Source organism: Lolium perenne, chromosome 4, assembly GCF_019359855.2.
Source record: "Lolium perenne isolate Kyuss_39 chromosome 4, Kyuss_2.0, whole genome shotgun sequence".
Classification (NCBI taxonomy): Eukaryota; Viridiplantae; Streptophyta; class Magnoliopsida; order Poales; family Poaceae; genus Lolium; species Lolium perenne.
In genome coordinates, this window is record NC_067247.2 from 374,199,659 (window position 1) to 374,217,427 (window position 17,769).

General features: G+C 46.7%; 3 protein-coding genes across 4 annotated transcripts; 2 read left to right on the top strand and 1 right to left on the bottom strand.

Annotated features, from left to right (window-relative positions):
* The first annotated feature begins 4,437 nt into the window (after nt 1–4,437).
* Nucleotides 4,438–5,553, top strand: LOC127325669 (uncharacterized). The gene has a single exon (XM_051352485.2). It carries the CDS (start codon nt 4,441–4,443, stop codon nt 5,434–5,436), a length of 996 nt encoding a protein of 331 aa, XP_051208445.2. The 5' UTR covers nt 4,438–4,440; the 3' UTR covers nt 5,437–5,553.
* A 3,723-nt stretch (nt 5,554–9,276) lies between these two features.
* Nucleotides 9,277–11,933, top strand: LOC127325690 (putative receptor protein kinase ZmPK1). Its single transcript, XM_051352503.2, has one exon. The coding sequence runs from the start codon at nt 9,371–9,373 to the stop codon at nt 11,804–11,806; it is 2,436 nt and encodes an 811-aa protein (XP_051208463.2). The 5' UTR covers nt 9,277–9,370; the 3' UTR covers nt 11,807–11,933.
* Nucleotides 11,934–12,258: 325 nt separating this feature from the next.
* Nucleotides 12,259–16,601, bottom strand: LOC127325691 (protein NPGR2). 2 transcript variants are annotated; one of them, XM_051352506.2, is made up of 7 exons: nt 16,280–16,601; nt 15,907–16,072; nt 15,583–15,816; nt 14,847–15,087; nt 13,509–14,725; nt 12,885–13,035; nt 12,259–12,773 (listed from the first exon to the last, which is right to left on the bottom strand). In XM_051352506.2, the coding sequence occupies exons 3-7, from the start codon at nt 15,781–15,783 to the stop codon at nt 12,454–12,456; spliced, it is 2,130 nt and encodes a 709-aa protein (XP_051208466.1). In that variant the 5' UTR covers nt 15,784–15,816; nt 15,907–16,072; nt 16,280–16,601; the 3' UTR covers nt 12,259–12,453. The 2 variants fall into 2 exon arrangements, with proteins under 2 accessions (XP_051208466.1, XP_051208465.1); XM_051352505.2 differs by lacking the exon at nt 15,907–16,072 and having other exon boundaries at nt 16,280–16,600.
* Between the last annotated feature and the right edge of the window lie 1,168 nt (nt 16,602–17,769).

A 17,769-nucleotide genomic window follows, 5' to 3' on the forward strand; every position in this document is an offset into this window, starting at 1 on the left:
CATATTGGAATGTAAGAAATTAGAGTTTAACTACAGAAAGTTACATCTCAGAAAATATTTTGTTATCTCTGATTCTAATTGAGGATGTACAAAAAGGCAGCGTAGATGTAGAAAAAAAAGAGATCAAAAATACATATAGCTCTAAAAAGAAATACATCCCAGAAAATACTAATGTTTGTGATTTCAATCGGGGATATACAAAATTGAAAAAATGTCAGTTGTGGGATGTAGAAAAAGAAGAAACTACACGCATGCACCAAGAAAATACATCGAGATGAGCCATCGATGAATCTACCTTTTGGACCATGGGAGAGGGCCAAGGGGCGCACGGTGGAGGCGAGGCTTTCCCGGCGGCGCGAATGGAGACGGCCGGGGGCCCTGGGTGGCGTCCTCCCGGCGGTGCACCATGGAGGTGGGGGCTCTGCAGCGCGCGATTGGGCGAGGCCCTTCCCGCGCCGCGCCATGGGAAGGGGAGGCTTGCAGCACGAGTGGAGTTTGGGCGTCCTCCCCAAGCGGCGCCATGGGGACAGGGCCTGCAGCGCGCGTAGAGGTGGGCATCCTCCTGGCGGCGAGGAGTCAGAGGCGTCTCGAGGGGAGGCGGTGAGGCAATAGGAGCTCGAGTTCTGCGTGATGCGAGCGGAACGAAACGTGTGGTCCCACGTAGAAAACCAAGCCCAACCTAAGGGCATCTCTAGCGGTGCGACGCAAACGGACGTTGAGCGACCGCCGTGACCGGAAATGCGTCTGGGCCCTACTTCAGCGGGGCGACGCAAAGTGAACGGGCCGTCCGCGGCGACACAAACCTGGCCCAAATATGCGCCAGGTTTGCGTCTCCGCGGTCGCGCCGAGTGTCCACCGAAAAAGACGTAGGACCCACCCATCAGTGGCCATTCCCCGCGCGAAATATCAAACTAGACCGGCGCGAGCAGTCCAGAAGCGATGGACGTCCTCGCCGCCGCAGCCACCACCATGGATGACGAGCAAACTCTCGCACACGCCGCCGCCCCACACTCCCCTGTAGCCACGAACATAGCCACAATGGAGGCTGCAGCTCCGGCGGAAGCAAAGCGGGCCGCCACCGGCGGCCGGGAGGCAAAGCCGAAGGCGGCAAACAAGGTGTTCTCCAAGGAGGAGAAATGCGTTGAGGCCGCGAAGCGTCGCGGCCGGCGCAAGAACCTGAAGGGCAAGACTGCTGCGGTCGCCAACCAGTAGGCGTGGCAGATGCAGATGAAAGCCGGCGTCGCGCAAGTAGCCCTCCATCCGACCATAGCGGAGGGCTACATGCTCGTCAAGCGAGAGGGGATCGTCGGCGTCGCTCCTCCGGCCTCGATGGTGAGCTCGGTAAGTTCGCAACTGCGTCCTGGAACTCCCGCTCCCTTGCAGGGCTACCCAGCGTCGCGGTTCGGCTCCGGCGTGGTGCCGGTGCAGTTCAACGGTGCGCCGCTATAGTTCGACGGGGCGCCGGTTCCTGACCTCAACCTGGCGCATAAAAGCGGTGACTCATGCCTGGGCGCGACACACAAGACGCGCCAGCTGCCGGAGGAGAGGATGTCGGAGCCCCGCAACCTGTTCGACGATATGACAGCGCCTGCCCCGACGATGGACGACCCGGTACGTGAGCTCTCTCAATGTGTGCGATTGTCATGTATCATCCGCCTGACGTGCGGTCATTCGTAGGACTATTGGAAGGACCGCCATGAGAAAGACATACAGGCCATGATCTTTGGCGGCGGCTTCGTTGGCGACGACCGGGCTGGGACAGGCCCGCTGCATGAATGGGCACCGACGCAAGATGCGGAGGACATCGCTAACGCACGGTTGTTCGCCACCCAGGGCACTGAAACGCAGCCAACACCGGTGTGCGTCGACGACTTTGACGACGCGCCAACATAGCCTGTCGTCACCACGGATAATGCTACCAAGAAGAAGGGGAGAGCCACAGGACACAAGGATTCATCGACGATGAGGACAAGTGTCTGTGCGACGCGTGGCTGGCAACAAGCCATGACTGCATCAATGACGCGCAACAAAAGGGCAAGGTGTATTGGGACAAGGTCATGCAGGAGTACAACGAGAAGAAGATGCACCCACCATACCACATCCCAAACCCTCGCACGGAAGAGTCCCTCAGAAAATGATGGAACTACATCAAACAAGAGACAAGCAAGTTCTGCTCGGCCATCGAACATTGCAAAAACAACCCCGTTAGCGGCGCTGGCGTCATGTCAGTGGTAAGCAAGAGACAACCTTGATCATTCTATTTGATGTACATCATTCTATGTACATCATTAGCGGCTTTGGCGTGATTGCAGGTATCCCGGGCCTTGGAGAGGTTCAAGGCAGTGCATAAGAAGGGCTGCCATATGGTCCATTGCTGGGACAAGCTCAAGGACGCGCAAAAGTGGAGGACAAGCTTTGCGGCCTACGATGAAGCTATGAAGAATGGGACATCGGTCAACCTCGACGGCGAAGATGACGATCATGGCCGTCAAGCCCTTCCACCTCGTCCCCGCGGCCATAAGGCTACTAAAGCCGATCTAGCCCGGGAGGCGCAGGCCATTGCGTTCACCCAGAGCATGGAGAAGATAATGGCAGACAATCTTGCCGCCTTGGCTGCTAGGGACGAGAAGAGGTGTCTGGAAATAGAGGCCGCAGCTGCCATCTACCACAACCTCGCGAAAGAGGTCATTGAGGTCCAAAAGGCAGACGCCGAGGCCAAATTGCTTGAGGCCGAGGCCAGGAGGATGGACGCCGGGGCCAAGATCCGTGCAGAGGACACAAGGATCATGCTAGCCGACTTGAGCAGCATCGACGATGACACCAGGGCCTGGTTCATGAAGAGGCGCGCCGAAATCATGCGCCCAGCACTTTGGTCTCCTTTTGGACTTTTTAAATTACTGTTCAGGCCTTGTTGTGCCCCTTTTGGACTCCACTTACGCCGTACCATCTGCAAAGTGTGATGAACTTATTTCAGCCCTCAATTTGCGGCTGTAATTTCGTGCAAAGTTGATGCTAGTTCCTCTTTTTTTAATTTTGGCATGCGCCGAAAATGCGTCGCCCCGCTGGAGCCAGCCCCAGAGGCAAACGGACGCATGACTATTTCTGCGTTCGCCAAGCGACGCAAACGGACGCCCGCGGACAATTTGGGCGTCCGAAATGCGTCGCGCCGCTGGAGATGCTATGTCCCTGAGAAGGCCCCCAAGACCTCTTTTTTTCATCCGGACAGACGAAAACTAGTCACACCCCCCAGCTTCTCGTTTTCGTCCAGATTTAGGTCTAAATCCGTCCGAACTCCCCAGGTCATCCTCGATTTCCCGGGGTGTTGCTGGCCCGCGTGTCAGTGAAGATTCCGCGCTCTGGCCCGCGTAAATTCCCCGGAACGGCTGGAAAATTGTTGCTTCCCATACCAAAAAAAAGGTCCAATCCAAACCAATTTCCATCCGGAGGGCCTCCAACGGCTGGAGATGCTCTAATCTAACGAGGCATACGTGTGGGGGTGTGTGTGGGGTGGGTGTGGGGTGTGGGGGGGGGGGGGGGGGCACCGTGGAAGATACCAGAGTGCACAGGCACCTAATAGAATTTGGAATTTGGGCCAACTGGCCAAGGAAACCCTAATAACCAAACCTGAAGACCCATAGGCGACAAGAAGACAAAAGATGGAGAGCGTCGGCGCACAAGAGGGCGCGCCAGCGACCCCTCTGTTAACCTCGGACGACGGGTCTCTGATGGATGAGAAGAGAAAGTCGGAGTACGGCCGCGCATTGTCTTCGTCGACGGCTCCGCTCCCGCCTCCGCCTCCGCGCCGGAGCAGAGTAGCCTTGCGCGCCAATGGGTTCCCCGTGGATGGAGTGCCACGCGCAGACGTCATCGAGTACTACACGCATCGCGACGGAGCCATCTACAAGAGGAGCACTGCTGGTTCCTTGGCCACACTTTATCAGCTCCATGATACCAGCGAGAGTATGTACTTATGATTTTTTTTCTAATCCCAATTTTCGAGTGGGACATGACTATATATTTACTGTACATTAGTGTGACTTGTAACTTTAATTTAAGTTCTGATTCTGCGACTACAGAGCCAATGCGTAACATTAGGAAATTTGTATTGATTTTCCTCGGATTGTTTTTCTGTTGCCCATAAATTTATTGTTGCGACAGAAACAGCATGAATTTGGCCATACTTAGTCAGTTAGTGTAAACCGTGCTTATCATATGATTTTTAAGAGAGGCCAACCCAAATTGTGATTATGATGTTACTGTATAGTAGTTTGTTCATGTACTTCTTCAGTATTACATATTAAGTCATGATTCCGTTTTCTAGTATTGGACGTACGAGCACTTCACCTATGTACACCTTGTTTTGGTAAGAATTTTAAGCATTGATCTATTGCATTCACAAAGTTTCTATATATTGCTTGTCGATCAGCTGGGCTGGAGCCAATGATGAGGTCGGAGCCAACCGAGAATTGTTCGACGAACTGGAGGTCCTGTGAAACACACGATCCTTGCACCATGATGCAAATATTCTCACTGAAGCTGGCATATCCTCGTCCAGCTGGTGACCAAGTTCAGGTGTACGGATTCATGGCTGTCCGGGACACTCTGGACCCTCTACGTAACTACGTCTTCAACCGCAGCAGGGACGATCCTTTCATCGTCGAACAAGAGGATGGACATATTCAAATGTCCGGCCCCAAGAGAGGCATCCGGTGGCACGACATGGTGCTAGTCGAGTTTGACATGCGAATCAAGAGAGGGGATGACGAAGAGAATGATCTGCAGCTCATGGATGGTGCCGTCTGGTTCAATGACCGGACCTTGACACACTGTAGAGTGGCCACGGAACGCATCGACGGCGACTACGGCTCAGTGGACATATGCTACGGGCTCCTGCAAAGCTCGGTGGAGGCCACTGTGCAGATCCGCGTGGTGGAGCTGCTCGGTGGCTTCAGCCTCCATGCCACGGCATTTTACATCAGTAATCTGGTGCACCAGGAGATACAGCTGTTTAATGGCGTCATCCCTGGTCCTGATGGTTGTCAGATATATAAGCTAGCGAAGTCTGTGGTTGGTCGTGGTGGTATGACTGTGGGTGAACCATATACTAGTAATTTGGTTTCTTCTGGTGGTCGTCGGAGATATGAGCCAGAAAAGTGTGCGATTGCTGCTGGTGGCGGTGGTCAGAGATACGAGGTAGGTAGGTATGTCATTGCTTTTCCCAGGTCCGCTAAGTTGGCTCTGAAGCTGAAGATCCGTCAGAACGGTGGCTCATCGGATTGTGAGGAAGTAGCGAGATTCTATATCAGTCCAGCTAGCACGCATGGAAGTGACCCCTTCGCTTTCGACCTCGGCTTCGCGACCATACATGTGAACATCTCTTGGTCAACATTGCCCCAGCCTCGGCTCATGTCTAGAAGATCTCTTGGTATGCGATGAAGATTAGGCAGGCTGAGTTTATATGGTACAGTCACATAGCAATTTCACAATGTACATGTGTGTCAGACTACCTGTCGTGCAATTAATTATTTAGGATTAATATGGATGCACTCTTGATTTGCTTTCGTGTGCTTGTTTGAATGTTCCGCGTGGATGTTTTGGTCATGTTACCTGTGCAAATATGAAGACGGTGCATTTATATGGGTAACAATAGCATGATTCCAGTGATCTACAAATTTCCAGCTAGAGCGAGGTAGGTAGGTTGTTGTGTCATTTTTTTTTTTTTTTTTGAAACGAGGCAAAAGATTTGCCATTTCATTGATAGAGAAGAAGTTTTTAAGAGTGTTACAGACCAAGCATGATCAAGGCCGAGGCCAAGACCCAAAATAAAAGCATTACTCTCGCGGCATTACATTACCCAACGCTTTCACCCCGGCATAGCCCCAAAGAGTCGTTTCGGTTTTTATCCTTGTGGTCACCATGTCCACGGTGGAGTGGTGGTTCCGGAAGACACGCGCATTTCTCTCTTTCCATATCTCCCAAGACACAAGCATGGCGAGCGAAGACATCGCCTTCTTGGATTGCCCATCCTTTTGCACAAAGCACCTCCACCACTCATGAACGGTTGGAGCCTCGTGCCACCTCTCCGGGTGGACATCGACGAGGCCAAGCCACTCCTTGATGTTTAACCAAACTCTTCTAGTGAAGCGGCACATGAAGAGAAGGTGAGCCGCGGATTCTTGGACTTGGTTGCAAAGCTTGCAATTTCCACAATTTTGCCACCCCCGGCGTTCAAGTCTATCCGCCGTCCACACTCTATTTTGAAGCACAAGCCAAGTGAAGATCTTGCATTTGGGGGTAGCCCAAGGTTTCCAAACCATGGCCGGCATGGTGGAATTTGTGAGGCCCTCAAATTGCATATTGTAAGCCGAGCTCGAGGAGTAGCACCCATGAGTAGTTAGCTTCCAAGTGATTGTATCATGTTGGTCATCATTTAAGTGGATGGTTGAGATCTTTTCCCAAAGGTCGGCGAATTGGGTGATATGCTCAATGGTGAGACCATTTTGCAAGTTGATTTGGGAGGTCCAAAAGTTGTCTTGTAGGGCCTTTCGGACGGTGGAGCTCTTATTTTTGGATATGTTGTATATGAGAGGTGCGATATCTTTTGGCCGTCGCCCATCGAGCCAAGAAGAATCCCAAAAGAGGGCCTTGTCACCGTTGCCAATGGTAACCTTTGTAGCCACCGCAAAAAGCTCTCTATCACTTGCATTGCAAGGGTTTCCAAGCCCTCTCCACGGCTTGGAGTTATCCGTCCATTCCAACCAAAGCCACCTCAAACGTAGTGCGGATGCAAATTTGTGGATGTTAAGAATACCAAGGCCTCCCTTAGTCTTCGGCTTGCAAACGAGATCCCAATTGACCTTGCATTTTCCTCCCGAGACTTTGTCACACGCCGTTGTGTCATTCTTGTTAAGGAGAGGCGTCACGTACTCATGTGTCTCCAAAATGCGCAGTAACAGATGTTGACAACATTTGAGATCGCCGCACTAACCACGTGCCCGTAATGGAGTGCTCCCACGATGAGGCTAAGCTTCCGCTACGCCTCGAGGAGCTCGTGATGGAGTGGTACTACCTCCCTGGGGATGGTTGCCTTGGGCCGATGCCACCGACCGAAGTACTCACAGACACGACATTGAAGATGGCACGGAAAGAGACGAGCCGGAGAACTTGGTGCTCTCGGCGGACACACTCTTATTTCATAAGCCGGGTGTATATGCACCCGGGATCAGTTTTGGTTTTCCGTAAGATAGAGAACATCTTTGACGCCCACTACAGAACAAAGAAAGGGAGTATGGAATACTCCTGATGTTTGTGTTCCCGCGCAGGACAGTGTTTTTTACAATCACTCGTCAAGGTGGCGGCACAGTCCACGGTCAATTCCTTTGAATGCTAAGTCCAAAAAATCGTTATGAAGTAACAATCAGCTTAGCTGTACAAGGATAAGGGAGACCCCACCTTGAATGATAGTTATAAGCCTGGTATATTGTCTTCATTCATCAGTCCAAGACGTGTCATCCTCCATGAAGACTTTTCATCGAGCATGGTGGCTGCAAAAGTCTAACTAAACATCTGATTCATTTTGCCTATGCTTGCCCCTGTTTACTTCTTCTGTAACTGTTTTTGCAGTGCGTACTTTTGTTTGGACCACCACAAAAAAGATGGTTTCTTAATCAGTATTGTAAATAAACCACATCACAACTCCACAAGTAGCATTTACTTGGCATTTTTTTGAACTACATCATCCACAAATTCAGATATGCATCTGTATCTGGGTGCTCTTTTTTGTTTCGACGAAACACCGGTGTCCATCTAGATGTACGAATTCACTTCTGCATTATCCACTTTTCCCTGAAGGCCTGAACCACCTCTTCATGAGGTTGTAGAGATCAGAATGAACCCGTAGAAAGAGTAGTGTTTATGAAGACTACTATTATTATAGTTCTTTCATTTTGATGTGCCATGTTCGGCTCATTCTATATCTTGATTGAGTTGGAGGATAAACACTGATACTATGTCCTTTGCTCTTTTGGTTGTTCTAGGGGAGGACATAAGGAGCAGCAAGCAATTTTTTCTTGGAGAATAATGATTAATGAAGGATAGCCCATAGTTTACATATGACGAAATTGTTCTGATAAAGTTTCCATCAGGCAAACTAGAGGCCCTGAACTAGGTTCTACTTGTGTTACCGAAGCTGATCATTTTGAGTTAGCTGTAGAAGAGCGCATTACAGGTTCAGTCATGAGATGGTATTTGTAATGGTAATATACATTCGGTGTTGGTTTATTTGTTACATCATACTATATGTTCTCATAGGCTGATATGTGGTGTAATTTTTGTGTTGGAACTTGGAAGTGCTGAGGCAGCAGATTCTACATTAGCTCAATCAGATTCAGTTGTATACATGTTGAACTGGAGAGAGTGATTTGGTAATTGTAGAAATTAATGAGATAGGGACGAGTGAAATTTTGTTAGTGAGATTTAGTGACAGGATGGAGTTGCTCATATCGTCTTTCTAGCTTTTTTACATTAGGTCTGTATCTCATAAGTCTCAGACCTTGCTTACTATGCTTAAAGAAATGGTTCCACTACTAGCAGTTTTGTGATCTATCGAGATGTTTGACACCGCATGTTAGTAATTGTTGATTTTAGCTAACCAAACCTTATGGTTTCCAGACTTTTTATGAATGCTATTACTTTAAGCCATCCAAGGATATGAGTGAGGTGAAATCTTAGTAAACAAGGGATAACTGTTAGGTTGTTTCTTTGATGCATATCATATTGAATTACAAGTTTTTATTGAACTACATTTTAATCCATTTTTGGAATATTATGTGGCTATGTCTTTCTATGAACGTGAATTGCATGTGTATTATGTGTACATGTGTGACAAGAAAAAAATTAAGTGGGCCGCGGCAAGGCAGAGGCATTGAACTAATGTAAAATCAAAGATGTCATAGGCTTGAACCACATCAGTGCTTAAACGATTCTGGATAAAAGTTTCTGCTTCACAGTTTTTGCTACAATCACTTCTCAAGGTGGCGACACGGTTCACTGTCAATTCCTTTGAATGTAGAGTCCAAAAAAATCAATACAAAGCAACAATCAGCTTAGCTGTACAAGGATAAGAGAGACCCCACCTTGACTGATAGTTATAAGCCTTGTACATTGTCTTCATTGATCTGTCCAAGATGTGTCATTCTCCGTGAGGACTTTTCATCGAGCGTAGCGACTGCTAAAACCTAACTTGGACTACTTATTGATTGATAGTAATGTTCTTGAAAAATTGGACACTGAAGCACTCTGAATTCCACTAGAAATGAATGGTTTCTAAGTAGTACTTGTGCCGCCATTAGCTGAAACCGTGTCTGCAACCATGGCTCCTCCTCCTTCACTTCTGCTTCCCACCGCATCCCTCCTCTGCTCATTTGCTCTCCTTTCAATTTCAAGAGCTGTAGCACATGACATTCTTCCCTTGAGATCCTCTCTAACCGTCGAAGCCTTCCAAACTGACATGCTGCAATCATCAGATGGCACCTTCTCCTGTGGTTTCTACAACATCTACACCAATGCCTTCACATTTTCAATATGGTATTCCAAGGCGGCAAACAAAACCGTCGTGTGGAGTGCAAATCGCGACCGCCCTGTCCATGTCAAAAGGTCAACCCTGGCCTTGCAGAGGGATGGAAATATGGTCCTAAGAGATTATGATGGCACAGTTGTGTGGCAAGCTGGTGGCAACTTCAGAAATGTCCAGTATGCTCAGCTGTTGAATACTGGGAATTTCATCTTGAAGGATACCAATGGCAAGACAATATGGCAAAGTTTTGATTCACCCACAGACACTTTCCTACCAACTCAGCCCATCACTGCTTCTACAAAGTTAGTGCCTACAACCCAATCACCTGTTCCTGGTAACTACATCTTCCGTTTCAGTGATCTATCAGTACTGTCACTTATATATGACACTCCTGAAGCTTCGGATATATACTGGCCAGACCCTGATCAGACTCTCTACCAGGATAATAGAAACCAGTACAACAATACTAGGTTGGGGATGTTGGACAACAACGGGAGTTTCGGGTCGAGTGATTTTGCTGATGGTCAACCACTTGTGGCCTCTGATGCAGGGCCTGGGATTAAGAGAAGGCTAACTCTGGATTCTGACGGTAATCTCCGGTTGTACAGCTTGAATGAATCAGATGGTTCATGGAAAATTTCAATGGTAGCACTGTCCCTTGCTTGCAACGTCCATGGCGTATGCGGTCCTAATGGAATCTGTCACTACTCACCTAAACCTGCATGTTCATGCGCACCAGGCTATGTGATGAGGAACCCAGGTAACTGGACTGAAGGCTGTAATGCTATTGTCAACATAACATGTCATAATCAGGAACCTATGAAGTTTGTGAGACTCCCGCAGACAGATTTTTGGGGCTCCGATCAGCGGCATATTCGCTCGGTTTCTTTACATGCTTGTAAGAGGACCTGCATGGGTGACTGCACCTGCAAAGGCTTTCAATACCAGGAAGATACAGGGTCATGCTATCCGAAAGCTGGTCTTTTTAGTGGACGGACCTATCCATCAACCGATGTGCGAACAATATATCTCAAGCTTCCTTCCAAGGTGAATGTTTCAAGCACAACTTTTCGTTACTCGGACGTGTTTGATTCTGCACCACCTAGTCTTGATTGCAACCAGATGAGCAGCATACTACCAAATCTAGAAGTGCATAACAATGGTGTGGAAGAATCAAAGTGGTTCTACTTCTACGGTTTCATAGTTGCAATTTTTGTTGTTGAAGTTTCCTTTATAGCATTCGCATGGTTCTTTGTTCTGGGAAGAGAGCTTAGGCCATCAGAGATATGGGCGGCCGAGGAAGGATACAAAGTGATGACTAGTCATTTTCGAAGATACAGTTACGGAGAACTAGTGAAGGCGACAATAGATTTCAAAGTTGAGCTAGGAAGGGGAAGTTCAGGCGTAGTGTACAAAGGTGTCTTAGAAGATGAAAGACCAGTTGCTCTGAAAAAGCTGGAGCATATTAGTCGGGGTAAGGAAGAGTTCCAGGCTGAGCTGAGTGTGATTGCCAGGATTTACCACATGAATCTAGTGAGAATATGGGGGTTTTGTTCAGAGGGATCTCACAGGCTGTTGGTTTGTGAATATATCGAGAATGGCTCACTGGCTAGCATTTTGTTCAGTGACAAAAACAATATCTCGCTGGACTGGAAGCAACGGTTCAATATTGCGTTAGGAGTTGCGAAAGGATTGGCCTATCTTCACCATGAGTGCTTGGAATGGGTCATTCATTGTGATGTGAAACCTGAGAATATACTGTTGGACAAGAACTTTGAGCCTAAGATCACTGACTTTGGATTGGCAAAGTTACTAAGCAGAGGTGGGTCCAGTGAGAACACATCTCATGTCCGAGGAACGACAGGTTACATTGCTCCTGAGTGGATTTCTGGCCTCCCTATCACGTCGAAAGTTGATGTGTATAGCTATGGAGTTGTGCTTCTTGAGCTTTTATCTGGAAGCAGAGTCTCGGAGTTGACCGTCGGTTCAGATGCAGAGGTGCATAGTATGCTCAGGAAGCTTGTCACGACGCTTGCAGATAAACTGGAAGGAAATGATGAATCTTGGATCGACAGATTTGTGGATTGCAAATTGAGTGGACAATTCAGCTATGTACAAGCTAGAACATTGGTCAAACTGGTCGTTTCTTGTTTGGAGGAAGATAGAAGAAAGAGATCAACTATGGAATCTATTGTCCAGACTCTCCTATCATTTGATGAAGCGAACAAGTAGTACCAATTTAATTTTGTATGTGACCTTTTAAATATGGCAACACTATTTCGTTGCTAGGTCAAAGATGTATGCATGCCACAGTGTGGAACTTTTTCCAGTAGTAGTCATTGATGAAAGTTTTGTTGCATTTAGTAAAAACATGAGAATGTTTGAATGTGTGATGTTAGTGTGTGAAATAACACTGATGTCATGATTGATGATTGTACATGCTCTAATTTCCTAATGGAATGTTAAGTGTGGTTCTTCCAGTTATGGTACTCTGCTAAACTTATTTTCACTAAAAGAAATAAAATCCATCTGTTATTGATGTCTGCCTTAAGTGCTCATTACAATATCTTATTTGTGTTTCCTGCTGCCCAAAATGGTCTGATATTGCAGTGATATTTAGACCATTACACTTGTCATATTCCAAGATTACAATCAAATATACATCCATAGCAAAAAAAAAAATGTTGGTTGTAATGTGTCATGCTGTAATTTCAAGATGTTGGTAAAATCAACGCAGTTATGATCATACATGTGTTTGTATTTTACTATTTCCTGTACTGCATATACTTCTTTTCTAAAATGCTCAACCTAAATATAATATGTGATCATCTACAACTTCTCCCAGTTTTATTATTCCCTATAAAAATACTAATGCGATGTCATCTGAAAGGTTCCGGCGGGGCCGTTTCTTCCAGAAGAGCAGCCGTCTCAAAACATTCAGCAACTTCAAGTGCTGATGAACTACCCCCTTCATCTTCATAGGTTAAACCAAGGTTAAAACATGCAACATGATTTGTTCTGTCCAGTCTCAGCGCGTCAGTTAGGAAGGTCCTTGCGGCAGGCAAGGGCCTCCCGCCAAGCTGCCGAAGAGCAACGGCGGCTGATATCAAACTTGGTACGTGCTTAGGTTCAAGGTCTAATGCTGTGGAGTATGCTCCAAGAGCTTCCTTGAGAAACCCTCTTGCCTCATGTAGCTTTCCTGCATTGGTAAATATCACAAGTATTAAGAATGAACTTGTATTGACAATTCAAAATAATGCAATAATACTTGAGAACGGGGAAGTTGGGTGATAAGAAGAATATGAATCACCTGTAGAATGATAAGCCAAGGGGGAATATGCATTGATAGCTTTTATTTTCGATATGCAAATTTCTGCATCCCTCCACTGTGACAAGCTTAGGTACACAAGGGCCAGATCGTACCATGTCTCTGTTTCCCTACTTCTATCATCCTTCGAGCCCTGCAAAAAAGCATGGCAGTATTAGAGAGTTTGTTTTTCTTTGATAAATTCGATAAACAAATTAAGTTTTCCCCCTTTCTTGGAAAACTATGCACTCAATATGAGCATTACAATTTAATATGTCGGGCTTAAGTTTTTCTCTTTCTTAGAAAACAATGCTCTCAATACGAGCATTAAAATTTAATATATCGGGCAACTGCACAGCATTCCAACTGTATTAAAACAGGAGGTGGTGTCAGCTTGATATCAATGCATTTCCCTTTATCGAAAAAACGAGATGACAAAAGTTGTGCTTCCTGCTTTTTCTTATACTAAGAGGTTAGTTTGTCAAAAAGATACATATTTTTCAGTTTTTCATGACATATGCAAAAATACTTAGTACAGCAATACAATATAATATTGTGAAAATATTAATCATGACAGTAATATCCTTTAGAAAAGAATTCCAAAAAAGGTTTTCATGAAGTAGCTACCTGTAACACCATCTTCCCAGAGCGGGAATTTTTCGTCCTAAGTTCAATGACAGCAAGAAGCTGCGTATAAGTTTCAATTGCCTTCTTAAATTGCCCGTTTGCAGCCCGAATCTTGGCTTTGGTCTGCAACAGATCTACGTGACACCACTTCTCAGTCTGATCAAGGGCAGCATTTACAATAGATTCAGCATTTTTAAACTGTTTTTGAGCACTCATGATCCGAGCAATAAGGAGCCAACTCTTTAGTTCTGATCCATTCTCCAATTTCAGTAGCTTCTTTGCATATGAAGCTGCTGCCTCTAGTTTCCTCTGCTCAGCATTTTCTAGGCTGAGATTGTACAGTAACTTGTAATCCCTGGGTTGCATCTTCTTTCCAGCAACACGGAGCACCTCAAGTGCTTCACGCTGCTGAGTATCTCTTGCCGTACCACTCAAAGCATATCTAGCATGATGGGAGAGCGAAATGCCAAGTAAAAGGTCCGCAACAACCTCTAACTGGTCACAACCACCATTTAGACTAACAAGGGCTCGGCGTGCGTAGGAGGCACCTTCTTCAGCACATGCACCATTCTCGCTACAAATTTTTGAAGATAGAAGAAGTTCTTTGATACAACTGGAGTCCTCTCCAAACCTCAATATCATTCTGAGCAGATTGAGGGAAGTTAGATCATCTTCTTCTGCCAGGTAACACAACGCAACATTGTACATCCACTCTCTGCTGTGTAACACACTAGGTAATAGTTTCTCAAACTGGGTGGCTAAAGGTTTTAACCGCCCTGACATGGACAATGCAAAAGTAAGATGATGCATCACAGTTAGGTCTCTCTCAAGCCATCCAAGGTTGAATTTCATCAATAAAATCATCAAGAGAAGAATAGCTTCTTCAAAATTGTTTTCAGGCACAAATGAACCATGTGATTGGGGTCGAAGGGTTGGAGTGCAGGCCTCACAGCCACTGTATAGGAGAAAAATAGCAAACTCCTTTTGTATTGTACCAATGGTCTTTGAATCGAGGTTCCAATTTCTAAGAAGAGCTCTCCTATATGACGAGAGAGCTTCAGGGAGGGAATCTTCTAATTTCCATAGCTCAGGAAGCAACTTGATGGCACTGCATATTGTTGCATTAAAGTTACTACCATATCCAAAGTTGGCTGGTAAACCCTCAGGCAGTGCCGACTCTATAACGTCCAATATCGTACTGCACTGCTCTGCAGCTTCTGAAATACAAAATTGAGTTGATGTAATGTTTGAAATAGCATTACAAGAATAAGGAAAAGATTTTCATAACGGGCGTCCATAGAAAATACCCTACAAAATATAGAGAAGAGATGGTTGTACCTTTGAACTTTCCAAGATCACGAAGTGCTATAGTTTTGAGATATATGGTCTCCATTATTAGATTAACAGAATGCAAGGACATTGGAGGATAACCGGAATCTGGTTGAGCCCTTGCTAATCTAGTGATTGAAATTTTCACATCAGGAATCATTGCAGGTATATTTATCCCATTAAGCATACGAAGTGCTTCTTCAACATGCCCCCTTTGGTATTCTACTTTTGCTAGCAATGCCCTTGCTTCCTGAAAATTTGTCGATGCTATCTTAGACATGTGAAAGCACTTCAGATGAAGAAAAAACTACAGACTGATGTGGTACTTATCTGCACACGGGATGCACATATTCAGTGTATGTACTGTATTGTTGTTGAAGAATGTGGTGGTAACTAAAAACTAGCATAAAAGACATCGTATAATCATAATGAAGAGTAATGGCAGGCAGTGGCACATAATTTCAGAACAGCATGCACAAACTGTCGAAGATGGATATTTTCGACACATTATGCTACAATACAGTGTAGACAACAAGCCACATAAATAGTCACATAAACAGCTCAAGCACTTAAGTTCCGTATTTAGTATCGTTCGGCGTGAAGCAAACATATAAGGAAACATAACATAGGCGCCGTGGTAGACAATTCCAAATAATGAGCACGTTCCACAGAAGTACTCAGTTTGCCTCAGTGTATTACCATACTTTGTCAAGGGAAGATTTATGTAACAAGAGGAAGCACGCACCTCGTAGTTAAGGGAATCACCCTCCCGAAGGGACAACTCGGCTTCCTGAATACTGGCATTGTTGGCCTGCAACTCGACTTCGCCATTTGCTGGGGCCAGCTCATCCACCCGAACGGCCTGCTCCCCGGAGCACAGGCATTGCATCGCCATCCAGCACAACAGTTTACGAGGTCGCCTCCTCTGTTCTCTGCCCTCCATCATGCTCCACCATCATACCCTTCCGAGCACATTTCCCTGTTAGAATCACGTATTAGGAGTCGCAGTGTTTGATCATTGGTAAACATGGCATTGCACAGGTTGGTGCTATTTGAGCAATAATCTCACACAAACTAGTTGCTTGTACATAATTGGATTAAAGCGTCACCATTTGATGGTACGCTTTGGGGATTGAGCATCCCAGTCTACTTTTCTATCAGTTCTGGAGATGTTCTTGTCTTGGACAGAACAGATGAATGGTCTCGGAAGTTTGCACCAGTAAAAGATTTCACCACTGCAACATCAGGGTTTTTTTTCTTTAATACAAAATCAATCCGAGAGATTTTGAACAAAGACTCCAAACTTGGCACATACAGTAAAATACAATCACTGAAGATTACTCCTGAATTCGCTAGCAAATAAATAAGGAAAATTCTCCACGGAGAAGCTTCTACGGTGAGTGCTAATTCTACCAAACCGATTGGTCCAAGAACTTGCTCACCTTCGCCACGAGAAAGAAGCTATCCGACCGACGAACTTCCCCCCAAATAAGGCAACCAGATGATCAAAATCCAATCCTGTCCCCCGCCTCGATCGTCCTGGCCGCCAATTCGGCCGAAACTCCAAGCGAACTGGGCGAATCGGGGGTCGACCGGGTCGGGGTGGTTGCGGGGAAGCGACAGGAAAGGCGATTCGGTCAGGATGCGGGAGGCCGCTTCCAATTCTTGCGGGGCCAAATCCAAGAAGAAGAAGAAGAAGAAACGCAAGCTGACAGCGAATAATCTGCCAAATTGTTTACTACTGCCTGTTAGGCGGGCCAGACGCGCAGTCGGTGTTTACGGAACTTTCCCGGTGTCGAACCACAACAATGGGGTCGGAATAGTCAACAACAGAGAGAGGCTTTTTCAGATAGATCCTCGCTCTTTTAGAATTTTGGTAACGTCCTATTGCAAGGACAGGTTTTTAACAAATTGAGCTCTTTAGGTCGTCGTCGTCCCTCTCCTCCTCAATGGTCGCTGTCGCTGCCACCACTTCCACGTCCGCAGCCGCTTCCACTGTTTCCGCCTCCTCCACGTCAGCTACCAAGTGTGCGCCCATCTCCTCGTGACGCTGGGTCATTCTCATTGTGGCTTCGTGCTCGATGAACCCAGGCTCGTCAAACTCAGGCTCGACGGACCTCGCTGGTTCTCCGGCCAAGGAAGGTGGCGGCGCGGGTGGGGATGGAGGTGGAGGTGCCGGACTGCCACGGCCGTTGAGGCCGAGCATGGCATAGGTTGTGGCATGGCAGCGCATCATTTCATCGAGGCGGGCGGGGAAGAACAACGGCGGTGATTGTGGTGGAGCGAGGGAGGAATGGCTAGTTTTAATAGGCAGGAAGCGTTCAGGGAAGGGCGCGGCAACTCGTGGTGGAGGGGCAGCGTCGACGGGACATCTCGCTTGCCTCCCCTTCAAAAACTGTCACTGCCATTAAGGAAAAGTTGTGGGCCTTCGGTTCCTGGCCCGCCAGTCGCCACATTGCATGCACGTTGCGTTCGGCATCCCGCAACAACCTTTGTGTAGCGGGGATGGGTATGGGCGTCGGACACTCTATTGGGTCGCGCTGGAACAAATCGGTCTTTGGTGCACGCGGCTAGGGGCGATTAAATGTCCAGCGCGCCTCAGATCGCTTTGGGGTCCGGTTTGGAGGACACAACTAAAGATGCTCTAAGGAAACTAAGATAGGTTTTAATTGGGCTAAATTTACTAATATGTAGGCAGAAAATTTCCATAGCCTGGTTTTGTTTCAACTAAGCTCCACCCCTGTTCATGAACATACTCTAAAACCGTACTCCCTCTATCTCATATACATGTCTCAACTTTATTCAAATTTAGATATATGTAGACACTATTTACAATGTAGATACATCCAAATTTAAGTAAAGTTAAGACTTGTTTCATGGTGACATCACTTATCCACAAGCTTTCTTTGTTTGAGAAATATGAGCAATATAA